We start from the raw sequence: 14,097 nt of genomic DNA on the forward strand, positions 1-14,097 counted from the left end.
TCACTATATTATATATATAATATATATATATATAATAATTATATATATATATATATATATATATATATATAATATATATATATACACGTGTGTATGTGGTTGGGTTCGGCCATTCTCGTCTGTTTCCTTGAGCTACCCGCTAACGCGGGACATGGCGGTTAAGAATAATAGTATGGAAATATATATATATATTATATATATAATATATACATAATATATATATATATATGATATATATATTATATAGATATATATGTTTGTGTGTGTGTGTATGAGTGGATGGGCCATTCTTCGTCTGTTTGCTGGCGCTACCTCGCTGACGCGGAAACGGCGATCAATTAAATGATAAATAGATAATAATGATAATAATAATGATTAATAATATAATAATGATAAAGATAATTAATAATGATAGTAAAATAATGATAATAATGATAATAATAATAATAGTAATGATAATAATAATAATAATGATAATAATAATAATGATAATGATAATGATAATAATAATAATGATAATAATAATAATAATAATAATAATGATAGTAATGACAATGATATTAATAATAAGAAGAGGAAGACAAATGAACGCTAATCTGTGATTGCGTTTGAAAAAATATTTTGTGTTTCAAATATACATTTTATCAGTCAAATATTCTGGAAGAAAGAAAAAAATCGTGATTGAAAATCATACAACTGTGAGACGTATATAATTTGCTGACGGTTCATGTTGGTTCCATCAGGTAACAGAGAGAAGCAGGTTGCTGGCGGAGTGATCTATGTTACCGACGAAAATCTAACCTAACCTCGGAGGCGGGTTGGACCATCTAGGCTTGGTGAGGATCATGATAGATAGTGATAAAAGTTTCTTAATCAGATGCGATCCAGGCTAGAAATGTACAGAGAGAATACACAACCTAACGTGTGTGGGGCTATAAGATAGGGAGTGGGTGTTGAACACACGTTAGAAAACACAAAATGTTCACATTCTTTGTTATGGCAGGTACAGGCTATTCTTACGTAAGCAAATATCACCTTATTTACATATAGTTGCATCGAGTGTCTTGCAGTGCGTCATGGGAGAAGAGTTAGGAGAAGGTGAACACGCTTATCCTATAGGCTGCTATAGTCAGGAACTTGGCATCGTCTTATCTACGTGAAGGTTGACTATACATGTGTTCATAGCCACACACTACAGGACCCAGCAGTAGGTGGGAGGTACAGACCTTCAGGGGAAGTCCTTGCAGGTTACGCAGCTGGTCAGGGAAGAGCGGCAGGTCGGGGGTGAGGAAGCTGCCCCGCCAAGTGGCTACGCGGTGCAAGGCTGACGTCCTGAGTACCTGAGCCCGATACAGAGCCCACTCACCTCTCACGCCAGGCACCTGGTGATACCCAGACATGTAACACACTCGAGTAATGTACACACACACACACACACACACACACACACACGCACACATCGAATGCAACGCATCTGGCTACCTGTCATAGGTTAGGGTGTGTGTGTGTCTGTGTACGCATACATATGGTACACATACACAAGGTTAAGAGACGGAGTGACACGGGTGTAAGACACTCTCCCCGTAACACACCAATAGTAATCACACATGGAAATCCATATACGTTACTTCACCGGTGAGTACCCAGGAGTCGAACCTGGGTCATACAGCTGACCACCAGCCAGTGCAGCCACTGGACCTCGACAGGTTCAGAGATGGGTAACTTTTGCCCTCATGGTCCAGTGGTTATACTTAGGTTTCATTCATGAACCCAGGTTCGTCTCCTGGTCACTCACTGGTGATATGTATATATTATATATATATATATATATATATATATATATATATATATATATATGTACATATACGCCCTTATCCCTGGGGATAGGGGATTAAGAATACTTCCCACGTATTCCCTGCGTGTCGTAGGAGGCGACTAAAAGGGGAGGGAGCGGGGGGGCTGGAAATCCTCCCCTCTCGTTTTTTTTTTTTTTTTATAATTTTCCAAAAGAAGGAACAGAGGGGGGCCAGGTGAGGATATTCCAAAAAAGGCCCAGTCCTCTGTTCTAACGCTACCTCGCTAACACGGGAAATGGCGAATAGTTTAAAAGAAAATATATATATATATATATATATATATATATATATATATATATATATATATATATATATATATATATATATATTTTATTTATTTATTTGCTTTGTCGCTGTCTCCCGCGTTAGCGAGGTAGCGCAAGGAAACAAACGAAAGAATGGCCTAACCCACCCACATACACATGTATATATATACACGTCCACACACAGCACATATACATTCCTATACATCTCAATGTATACATATATATACACACACAGACATATACATATATACCCATGTACATAATTCATACTGTCTGCATTCATTCATTCCCATCGCCATCCCGCCACACATGGAATGATAACATCCTCCCCCCTCATGTGTGCGGAGTAGCGCTAGGAAAAGACAACAAAGGCCCCATTCGTTCACACTCAGTCTCTAACTGTCATGTATAATGCTCCCAAACCACAGCTCCCTTTCCACATCCAGGCCCCACAAAACTTTCCATGGTTTACCCTAAACACTTCACATGCCCTGGTTCAATCCATTGACAGCACGTCGACTCCGTTATACCACATTGTTCCAATTCACTCTATTCCTTGCACGCCTTTCACCATCTTGTATGTTCAGGCCCCGATTGCTCAAAATCTTTTTCACTCCATCCTTCCACCTCCGATTTGGTCTCCCGTTTCTCCTTCCCTCCACCTCTGACACATATATCCTTTTTGTCAGTCTTTCCTCACTCATTCTCTCCATATGTCCAGACCATTTCAACGCACCTTCTTCTGCTCTCTCAACCACTCTTTTTATTACCACACATCTCTCTTAACTTTTTATTACTTACTCGATCAAGCCACCTTACACCACATATTGTCCTCAAACGTTTCATTTCCAACACATCCACACTCCTCCGCACAACCCTATATATAGCCCATGCCTCGCAACCATATAACATTGTTGGAACCACTATTCCTTCAAACAGACCATTTCTGCTTTCCGAGATAATGTTCTCGACTTCCACACATTCTTCTACGCTCCCAGAACCTTCACCCCCTCCCCCACCCTGTGACTCACGTCCACTTCCATGGTTCCATCCGCTGCCAAATCCTCTCCCAGATATCTAAAACGCTTCATTTCCTCCAGTTTTTCTCCATTCAAACTTACCTCCCAATTAACTTGTCCCTCAACCCTACTGAACCTTATAATCTTGCTCTTATTCACATTTACTCTCAACTTTCTTCTTTCACACACTTTACCAAACTCAGTCACCAATTTCTGCAGTTTCTCACTCGACTCAGTCACCAGCGCTGTATCATCAGCGAACAACAACTGACTTACTTCCCAAGCTCTCTCATCTAGAACAGACTGCATACTTGTGCCTCTCTCCAAAACTTTTGCGTTCACCTCCCTAACCACCCATACATACACAAATTAAACAACTACGGAGACATCACGCACCCCTGCCGAAAACCAACATTCACTGGGAAGCAATTACTTCTCTCTCTTCCTACTCGTACATATGCCTTGCATCCTTGGTAATAGCTTTTCACCGCTTTTAGCAACTTACCTCCCACACCATATATTCTTAAAAACCTCCACAAAGCATCTCTATCAACCCTATCATATGTCTTCTCTATATCCATAAATGCTACATACAGATCTATCTGTTTTTCTAAGTACTTCTCACATCCTTAGCCACTTCTGAAACCACACTGCTCCTCCCCAATCTGATGTTCTGTACATGCCTTTATCCTCTCAATCAATACCCTCCCATATGATTTCCTGGGAATACCCAACAAACTTATGCCTCTGTAATTTGAACACTCGCCTTTAACCCCTTTGCCTTTGTACAGTGGCACTATGCATGTATTCCGCCAATTCTAAGGTACTTCATCATGATCCATACATACACTGAATATCCTCACCAACCAATGAACATCTCAGTCACCCCCTTTTTTAATGAATTCCACTGCAGTACCATCCAAACCCGCTGCCTTGCCGGCTTTCATCTTCCGCAAAGCTTTCACTACCTCTTCTCTGTTTACCAAACCGTTCTCCTGACCCTGACTTCGCACACCACTCTGACCAAAACACCCTATATTTGCCACTCTATCATCAAACACATTCAACAAACCTTCAAAATACTCACTTCATCACTACTTGTTATTCCGTCCCCATTTGCCCCCTTTACCGATGTTCCCATTTGTTCTCCTGTCTTACGCACTTTATTTACCTCCCTCCAAAACATCTTTTTATCCTCCCTAAAATTTGATGATACCCTCTCACCCCAACTCTCATTTGCCCTCTTTTTTCACCTGCACCTTTCTCTTGACTTCCTGCTGCTTTCTTTTATACATCTCCCAGACATTTACACTACTTCCTGCAAAAATCGTCCAAACGCCTCTCTTTTATGTTTCGCTTACAATATTACTTCTTCATCCCACCACTCACTACCCTTTCTAATCTGCCCACCTCCCACGCTTCTCATGCCACATGCCTTTTTTTGCGCAAGCCGTCACTTCTTCCCTAAATACATCCCATTCCTCCCCCACTCCCCTTACGTCATTTGCTCTCACCTTTTGCCATTCTGCACTCAATCTCTCCTGGTACTTCCTCACACAAGTCTCCTATCCAAGCTCGCTTACTCTCACCACTCTCTTCACCCCAACATTTTCTCCTCTTTTCTGAAAACCTCTACAAATCTTCACCTTCGCCTACACAAGGTAGTGATCAGACATCCCTCCAGCACATTACCATCCAAAAGTCTCTTTTTCTACACGCCTATCAGTTAACACGTAATCCAATAACGCCCTCTGGCCATCTCTCCTACTTACATCCGTATACTTATGTATATCTCTTTTTAAACCAGGTATTCCCAATCACCAGTCCTTCAGCACACAAATCCACAAGCTCCTCACCATTTCCATTCACAACACTGAACACCCCATGTACACCAATTATACCCTCAACTTCCACATTACACATCTTTGCATTCAAATCAACCATCACTTTTACCCAGTCTCGTGCATCAAAGCTGCTAACACACTCACTCAGCTGCTCCCAGACCACTTGCCTCTCCTGATCTTTCTTCTCATGACCAGGTGCATAGGCACCAATAATCACCCCTTTCTCTCCATCCACTTTCAGTTTTATCCATATCAATCTAGAGTTTACTTTCTTACGCTCTATCACATACCCTCACAACTCCTGTTTCAGGAGTGCTACTCTTTCCTTTGCTCTTGTCCTTTCACTTACCCCTGACTTTACTCCCAAGACATTGCCAAACCACTCTTCCCCTTTACCCTTGAGCTTTGTTTCACTCAGAGCCAAAACATCCAGGTTCCTTTCCTCAAACATAATACCTATCTCTCCTTTTTTCTCGTCTTGGTTATATCCACACACATTTAAGTATAGAGGAGAGTAAGGCAGTCCACTTGACGTACCTGGACGAGGCCCACCAAGTGCTCCGTGTTCCTGCCCTTCCTGGAAGCCACGATGGCCTCCAGTCGCTCCACAGACGACCCCAACACTATGTACCTTGGTCGGAGATAGAGAGATAATCCTGTATGCTGGACTCCTGTGATAATCTCACGAGAGACGTTGTAGGTTTTGCAAACCCCTTGATCTCTTAGCACGTCAAGACGAGGCAATTTTTGACTTTTTTTTAGACTACTGAAATCCTTTGTTGATGATAGACCATCATTTTTTTAGGATAACATTTAAAGGTAGAGGATAGATATTGTTGGTCGTCAGAGATATCCCAGACGTGAGGGGGAAAGTATTCATATGTAGGGAAGTGTTGGTAACTCTAGCGCCTGCTATCCTGCAGTTGCACAGTGTTCCTGTAACGCTGGTAACACTAGCAAGCTTGGGGGGGAGGGGTGCCGCTCACCTGCCATGGTAATCCCAGACGTGGTGGTGGGTCTCGGTGAAGTGGGTGAGGTGGTGCAGGTCGTGAATGAGTAGCAAGTACCCACGGCACTGGGGTGACGACCAGGACGCCTGCAGGAGGTCGTCCGAACTGTTGACATGCCACACCTGCCGGGGGGATGGAGGGAACACTTGTTCACACCTGCACAATAATTAGGACACGTTTTCATGCGTTTCAGTGATGAAGATCTTGAGAAGGACGGTACGACCTCTCTCTCTCTCTCATGGGTCTTACATCCTGGTCTTACACCGTGTATTTGATGTAGAAGTTTGTAAATTTTTGACATTTACGACATTACGTAAATCGGAACAACTGTTTATATGGGTCATATGAGACTTTTTTATGTTTAAGGCTCTGGTCACGGACAAACGTCCACTTGAAGGTCAGGTCTTAATGGAATTATAAAAGTCTAATAAAAGAAAGAAAGAACAGAGATATTCACGAATTTTGGAGGAAGTGGAAAGCCTCTTTTTTAGAAAGTGCTACGTCATAGTTATTGGAAAACACGAGAGGGGCAGCGAGTTCCAAAGCTTCGAGGTGTAGGGAGAGAAACAGTTATCAAAACGGCCCACCCTTGAGTTGCCGGTGGCCATACAGTAATCATGGCATGCAGAAGTAGGTGCTTGAAATATTTGTTTGATGTTACATGACAACACATTGAAAAATGAAAGTGCGAAATATACGTCACAAATATTATTTACTTACATTCCAAGGTTTTATTTTCGAAGTCGAGAGAGGTATGGATTATATTTTCGAAAAGAAAATTAACTCATATTTGAAAGTCGTTCCATGCCAGTGGTAAGTAGTAAGATACTTTGCCCACCTGCTTGATGGTGTCAGGTTGCAGGAGGTGGTGGAGGAGCGAGCGTTGGTGGTAGGCGTCATCAAACGCCACCAGCAGATCACACCCCAGCATCTCCTGCCTTGCCACCGTCACCAGCAGCCTGGCGAGGGACGACAGGGCATCCTCCAGCCTCGCGCCACTTCCTCCCTCTCGTCCACCGCCGCACGCCGGGCCGCACCCAACGGAGAAGTGATGCTCACTTGTCGAAACCCTCGAGAGTTTATAACGGCTGATTGTTGAGGCTGTCATCTGTTGCCGCCCGTTCTGTGAAAGACTCTCTACGTGTCTGTTGTGTGACAGCATCTCCTTCTTTACTCGTGTGTTGTGTGACAGAATATCTGTATTCACCTGTATGTTTTGTGACAGAGACTCTATCTGGCTGCAACTGCCGTATTCATAAACCTTCATCTGGTCAGGGTTCGTCAGGAAAACCTTATGGCTAGTAAGCCTCGGTTCTACAGGATCCAAACCCACGTCGGTGTTGCATTCACACACATCAAGCAAGGAAAGGACGAGAAGCGCACATGAGATGTCCAGACTCCACAGGATTTCCATAGTTCACCTGAAAACCGAGAAATAGCTGTACATATTTTGAGACTGAAAGATAAAGATATATAATGCTATTGTTGTACGATGACGAATATATGAAAGTGATACTTTTCCTGGCCCTCAGAATATTGTTCTCGACCTGAGTGTTGATAAGTCTTCGTAAGGCTTTAGAAATTCCACGTGAATAAAGGGAACGAATGAGGTTTTCAGGGATTCTGGGATAACTACATGCACACCGTGGGACCTTTGTGGTGTAACGGTTAGCGTCGCTGACCGGGACGCATTCACCATTAGAGGTGGGTGACTGTCTGTGCCTATGCACCTTCAGAAGTAGCGGGAGGAATGAGAAATAAAGAAGATTCTTTTGAGGGGAACAGTAGGAGCATGGCCAGTTTTGATCCAAGGCATCAAGTTCTGGTGTTGGGCGATTTGAGTGCGAGAATAGATGCTATGACTGTGGCATGGGGCAGTGAAGATTTGGTGATTGGGAATACTTTTATTATCAGGCGTGCGAAGGAGAGGTTGTTGTATGTGAATGTGCCAAAAGAGGCAGCAGGTGATGTTTGATCATGTCTTAGCGTTAGCGAGTGTGAAAGTTTGTAGTGATCTAAAGGAGGAAATGTTATGAATAAGTGAAAAGTGGCGAAAGTGAAAGTGAGTTAACTTGGCAAAGAGGCTTGTGTGCCGAGATACCGGAAGGGATTGAGTGCAAAATGGCGTAAGGTGAGAGTTAATGAAACAGGAACTTACCTGATGTAGGTAGGTGGCCAGACGCCTGTCTAAACCACTTGAATTCGACGGTACAACCCTTGAGCACGACAATAAGACCCTTGGCTGTTCCATAATCCTAGGGTACAATAAGACTAAAAGGTTTGACTTGAATAAAAGGTACTTACAGAAGCATATACATTTATATACACTCATCTGAGCTTACACTCCTCGGGCATGTACGAGTTATCCTTTTTCTTGCGTTTTAGGCATCATGTATCTCAACAGCTCAAAACACCAGTCCACCATCTCACAAGATTTCTCACACCCAAGATGCAACTCCCATACGAAAGACGTTGAAGACTCAATCCTCACGTGTCCTTCACTCTCCCCACAGACAGACACACCACATCGTCGTCGCATGTCTAGACCTGTGATCCGGACTAGTGGACGCGACCGCCTTAACTCGAAGCGCACCAGGAGCCCGACAGAAGGGGATCCTGGATGGGGATTGTAAGGTAAGGTCTGTATACTGTTTCTTTAGCTACTTAGAATCTCTTGAAGAGCAACGGAACAGAAACAGAACGAATGTCGACCATCCAGTAACAAAAACTAGTCTGAGTGTCAGAGGTTCTCCCGTTGACAGTCTTAGAGTACAGACACTCACCGTTCTGTCGCTGAGAACGACTGCTCCGTGGACGCCCACCCAGTACCTTTAATACGCCCTCAAACCAGGGTCATGACGCCGCCCTACCGTTACGTACAGCAGTTAGGCTCAAATGTCAGCAGTGATAGATCATTGATTCCCTCACTCTCCAAACTTTTGTTCAAGTACCGAGCATATTCATGTTGATTTCGGTTTTAGTTTTGTTCGATGTTCTCAGCTTACAGAGCATTGCCTGTAAAGGATATGTTTGGTTGCCTGTGTGACTGTATCTACGTCTTCACTGAGAGGATTATCCAGAGAGTTGAAGTGCTCAGTACCCTCTGCGTACCTCCGTCCCTAGACGTTCCCCAGTCCGAACACACTGACAGGTCACACCCAAACATTCCTCAGCCCTAACACACACACCACTCTAACTCCCCCAGACATTCCTCATCCCTAACACACACCTCTCTTACCCTATACCGCCACACCACTCTCACTTCCTCAGACACTCCCTAGCCCTTCCTCTCTCTCACCTGTCATTCACCCCCATCGAAGGTCATAAACGTTCTATACAGATTGTTTCTTGTAACAGGATTAAATGTTCATTGTTGCCCGTATATAGTATAACTACCCCCGGCTCATCTTTCCCTCCTACACTTTTCAAAGCCTCGGTAGACTCTCTCTAGCGATGCCCAAGACAAGCCACAATTATGAACGGGAAAATCTTGTTATAGACAGAATTTTGTGTGGCAGTAGCTGCTACTTGTTCACATTCGTCTGTTTGTCTGTCCAACACATGACGAGAAGCCTTCGATAAGATACTGAGTCAGACGCTGCCAAACCTATCAGACATTCCTTCTTCTTCTTCTTCTTCTTCTTCTTTGTTGTCTCCAACTAATAAATCCCACCAGCGCCTCACTCTGTCGTTAGTGGACTCACAAATCAACAGTTGTACACCAAGGAGTTGTGCCTCGCCTGAATTTCAAGAAAAATGATAAATTCTTCTAAGAACCGATACCCAAGTCCAGCGCTGCATGGAAGACCAATAGTGATTGAAAAAATAATTGAATCCTCTAAATGTCAAATGTGACGATGCTGTTTGCGAGTATTTGATTCCAAGGATTTTACCAGGATGTTAATGAGATTATTACAACATGAAGACCGACTTCATGTCTTCCAAACACCTGCTCCCGCAGGGTGTCGACTGCTGAGCCTGGGGTAGGCGGCTTCCCTCCCCAGGTGTCACAAGCTCACAACACGTACAACTCTCCATCCGCAGACCTCAACACATCCTCTTGGTGCGTTGATGTGTCTTACCTCGAAAATCTTGTGCTAAACGCGATGGTTCCTCAGGTATTACGAGAAACTCTACGATTCCTCTACTACTTTTTTTTTTAAGTTTGACGTGTAAGATGAGTTTGTAAGTTGATGTAGGCGCCCGGCTGAATAAGTAACGTTAATCTTTCCAGCAATGAAACTCCAGAAATGTCGATTTGGTGGTATGATGGTGAGGGCTGATCAGGAATGCATCAGATTATCGCACGAAAGGTTAACTTAAGGCAAGACTCGCCAGGGGCAAAGGTTTAGTTGCATACGGTCAAGATAAAACTTACTGGTCAGTGAATTACTGAGCCACGAGATGTGTGGTTACTACACACACACACACACACACACACATACACATATCTGATAAGGTACATATAGGTACACATGCTAGACACTATAAGTATGATAGCATGTTCATCGATCGAGGAACGGTGGCTTTTAGCGCATATATATATATATATATATATATATATATATATATATATATATATATATATATATATATATATATATATATATATATATATCTTTCTTTCTTTCAAACTATTCGCCATTTCCCGCATTGGCGAGGTAGCGTTAAGAACAGAGGACTGGGCCTTTGAGGGACTACCCTCACCTGGCCCAATTCTCTGTTCCTTCTTTTGGAAAAATTAAAAAAAAACGAGAGGGGAGGATTTCCAGCCCCCCGCTCCCTCCCCTTTTAGTCGCCTTCTACGACACGCATATATATATATATATATATATATATATATATATATATATATATATATATATATATATATATATATATATATATATATATATATATATATATGTCTTACATCCTCGATAAAAACTTTTCACTGCTTCTAACAACTTGCCTCCCACACCATATATTCTTAATACCTTCCACAGAGCATCTCTATCAACTCTATCATATGCCTTCTCCAGATCCATAAATGCTACATACAAATCCATTTGCTTTTCTAAGTATTTCTCACATACATTCTTCAAAGCAAACACCTGATCCACACATCCTCTACCACTTCTGAAACCACACTGCTCTTCCCCAATCTGATGCTCTGTACATGCCTTCACCCTCTCAATCAGTACCCTCCCATATAATTTACCAGGAATACTCAACAAACTTATACCTCTGTAATTTGAGCACTCACTCTTATCCCCTTTGCCTTTGTACAATGGCACTATGCACGCATTCCGCCAATCCTCAGGCACCTCACAATGAGTCATACATACATTAAATAACATTTAATACATGTGTACGTGTAGGAAGAGAGGAAAGTGATTGGTTCTCAGTGAATGTAGGTTTGCGGCAGGGGTGTGTGATGTCTCCATGGTTGTTTAATTTGTTTATGGATGGGGTTGTTAGGGAGGTGAATGCAAGAGTTTTGGAAAGAGGGGCAAGTATGAAGTCTGTTGTGGATGAGAGAGCTTGGGAAGTGAGTCAGCTGTTGTTCGCTGATGATACAGCGCTGGTGGCTGATTCATGTGAGAAACTGCAGAAGCTGGTGACTGAGTTTGGTAAAGTGTGTGAAAGAAGAAAGTTAAGAGTAAATGTGAATAAGAGCAAGGTTATTAGGTACAGCAGGGTTGAGGGTCAAGTCAATTGGGAGGTGAGTTTGAATGGAGAAAAACTGGAGGAAGTGAAGTGTTTTAGATATCTGGGAGTGGATCTGGCAGCGGATGGAACCATGGAAGCGGAAGTGGATCATAGGGTGGGGGAGGGGGCGAAAATCCTGGGAGCCTTGAAGAATGTGTGGAAGTCGAGAACATTATCTCGGAAAGCAAGAATGGGTATGTTTGAAGGAATAGTGGTTCCAACAATGTTGTATGGTTGCGAGGCGTGGGCTATGGATAGAGTTGTGCGCAGGAGGATGGATGTGCTGGAAATGAGATGTTTGAGGACAATGTGTGGTGTGAGGTGGTTTGATCGAGTAAGTAACGTAAAGGTAAGAGAGATGTGTGGAAATAAAAAGAGCGTGGTTGAGAGAGCAGAAGAGGGTGTTTTGAAATGGTTTGGGCACATGGAGAGAATGAGTGAGGAAAGATTGACCAAGAGGATATATGTGTCGGAGGTGGAGGGAACGAGGAGAAGAGGGAGACCAAATTGGAGGTGGAAAGATGGAGTGAAAAAGATTTTGTGTGATCGGGGCCTGAACATGCAGGAGGGTGAAAGGAGGGCAAGGAATAGAGTGAATTGGAGCGATGTGCTATACCGGGGTTGACGTGCTGTCAGTGGATTGAATCAAGGCATGTGAAGCGTCCGGGGTAAACCATGGAAAGCTGTGTAGGTATGTATATTTGCGTGTGTGGACGTATGTATATACATGTGTATTGGGGTGGGTTGGGCCATTTCTTTCGTCTGTTTCCTTGCGCTACCTCGCAAACGCGGGAGACAGCGACAAAAAAAAAAAAAAAAATATATATATATATATATATATATATATATATATATATATATATATATATATATATATATATATATATATATATATATATTCAGTGTTGACACATTTTCTGTACATGGATGTATTACCAACATGTTATAGCAGGTCCCGAGCGGTCTTTCAGCCAGTCAGTGGAACCAGCCTTCCTCACCCCAGGTGATGGGCAGTCATCACGCCAGCCTCCTTCGGTCGTTACATATTCTTAGGTTCTGCTTACTTGAGGTCTCCTGCACTTTGTCTCTTACTCTGTTGTGCGCCAACAAATCGCCAAAATCCCCCTTGTCTTGACAGCCCTTCCTTCTCCCACACTTTCCACACACCCAGGTCTCCTCCTGACGTCAGAGAGAAATTGTTCATGTATACATCACTGGTGACCCAGTCCTGGTAGTTTGTGGGTGACCCATGTATTACAGACCAGCTGAACACTGGTGCTGTCGTTGCCTGTCGTGAGGACCTACAAAGTCTTCTGTTTGTGTCAGTGACTTCACGAAATTCTTGGCCCCGCGATCTAATTTTCATTTTTCTTTTTGGGATTTCATATATTCTGTGAAAGCCTGTCAGCGAGGCATGAATTTAGGAGGATGAAAGAGAAGGAGAAACTTTGGAAAGCGTATTTGTGGACAGTGCGAGAGATCGTCCCAAACTTTTCCACTGATCCCTCAGGTGTAAGTTGTCAGTTCCTGAGAATGTGAGTATGTTAGAAAACGAAGACATAAAACATAAGTATAGTCCAGGTACTGAAGTGGCATTGTACGGGTGTGACGTAGAGGCGTGGAAAATAATTAATTACAGAATAGTACCGATGTTAGTGTACGGAGGAGTTAATTATTTTTCGTAGAGAGAGAGGAAAAAAATCAACTCATAGCAAAAGCGTGTTATAAGAGTAATGTAAACATTGATGACATTAATGATGATACTTATGATCATAATGATAGTCATATCTTTTGATGTTCCCACGCCTCTTGGTGCCTGTGTAGATCAGAACGGACGTAAAGGCAGCAGAACGTAAGCTCGCGTGATTTCAAAAGGGGAAACGTTTTCTTTGTTGTTATGATTAGGACAGAGAACACCTTGGGGAGGAAAGTGTAGTAAAGCCAAGGACTTCCCTGTAGCCCCAGGAGAGGACACTCTAGTGTAGCTTAGAACTCTCCTACAGCTTCAGGAAAAGACAGAAGTAATCTAGCCATGGATCACTCACCTGGAGGACGCTGTGACGCGTGTGTACCAGGTGCCACGGTGGGTGACGGTGTAGAGGTACCTGCTGACGACGTAGGACTGCACTGTCATGTCCTCCAGGAACGTCATATGTTCGCCTTCGGGCCGGAGAACGTTACCATCTCTTGTCGCACCCACGACACCTGCACCAACACTTGGCATCGCTGGCTATCGAAGGGGTAGCGGAACACGTTGAAGGCGCAGGCGAAGGTGCCGCTGTGGGTGGACGTAGAAGGCACGGGAGAGAGAGAGAGAGAGAGAGAGAGAGAGAGAGAGAGAGAGAGAGAGAGAGAGAGAGAGAGAGAGAGAGAGAGAAGCCGAGGCTACAAGACGAAAATTTACTGGAGGG

General features: G+C 43.3%; 1 protein-coding gene across 1 annotated transcript in view; it reads right to left on the reverse strand.

Annotated features, from left to right (window-relative positions):
• LOC139752237 (probable glutamate receptor) overlaps positions 1 to 7,605 on the reverse strand; it is a 25,597-nt gene extending 17,992 nt beyond the window's left edge. Inside the window, exons 1-4 of the mRNA XM_071668272.1 lie at positions 6,834 to 7,605; positions 5,972 to 6,117; positions 5,523 to 5,616; positions 1,227 to 1,382 (exon numbers count right to left, since the gene is read on the reverse strand). Of these exons, the coding sequence (XP_071524373.1) occupies positions 1,227 to 1,382; positions 5,523 to 5,616; positions 5,972 to 6,117; positions 6,834 to 7,409 (972 nt within the window). The 5' untranslated portion in view covers positions 7,410 to 7,605. The remainder of the gene's footprint in view (positions 1 to 1,226; positions 1,383 to 5,522; positions 5,617 to 5,971; positions 6,118 to 6,833) is intronic.
• Positions 7,606 to 14,097: the final 6,492 nt, after the last annotated feature.

Source organism: Panulirus ornatus, chromosome 12 (assembly GCF_036320965.1).
Source record: "Panulirus ornatus isolate Po-2019 chromosome 12, ASM3632096v1, whole genome shotgun sequence".
NCBI lineage: Eukaryota > Metazoa > Arthropoda > Malacostraca > Decapoda > Palinuridae > Panulirus > Panulirus ornatus.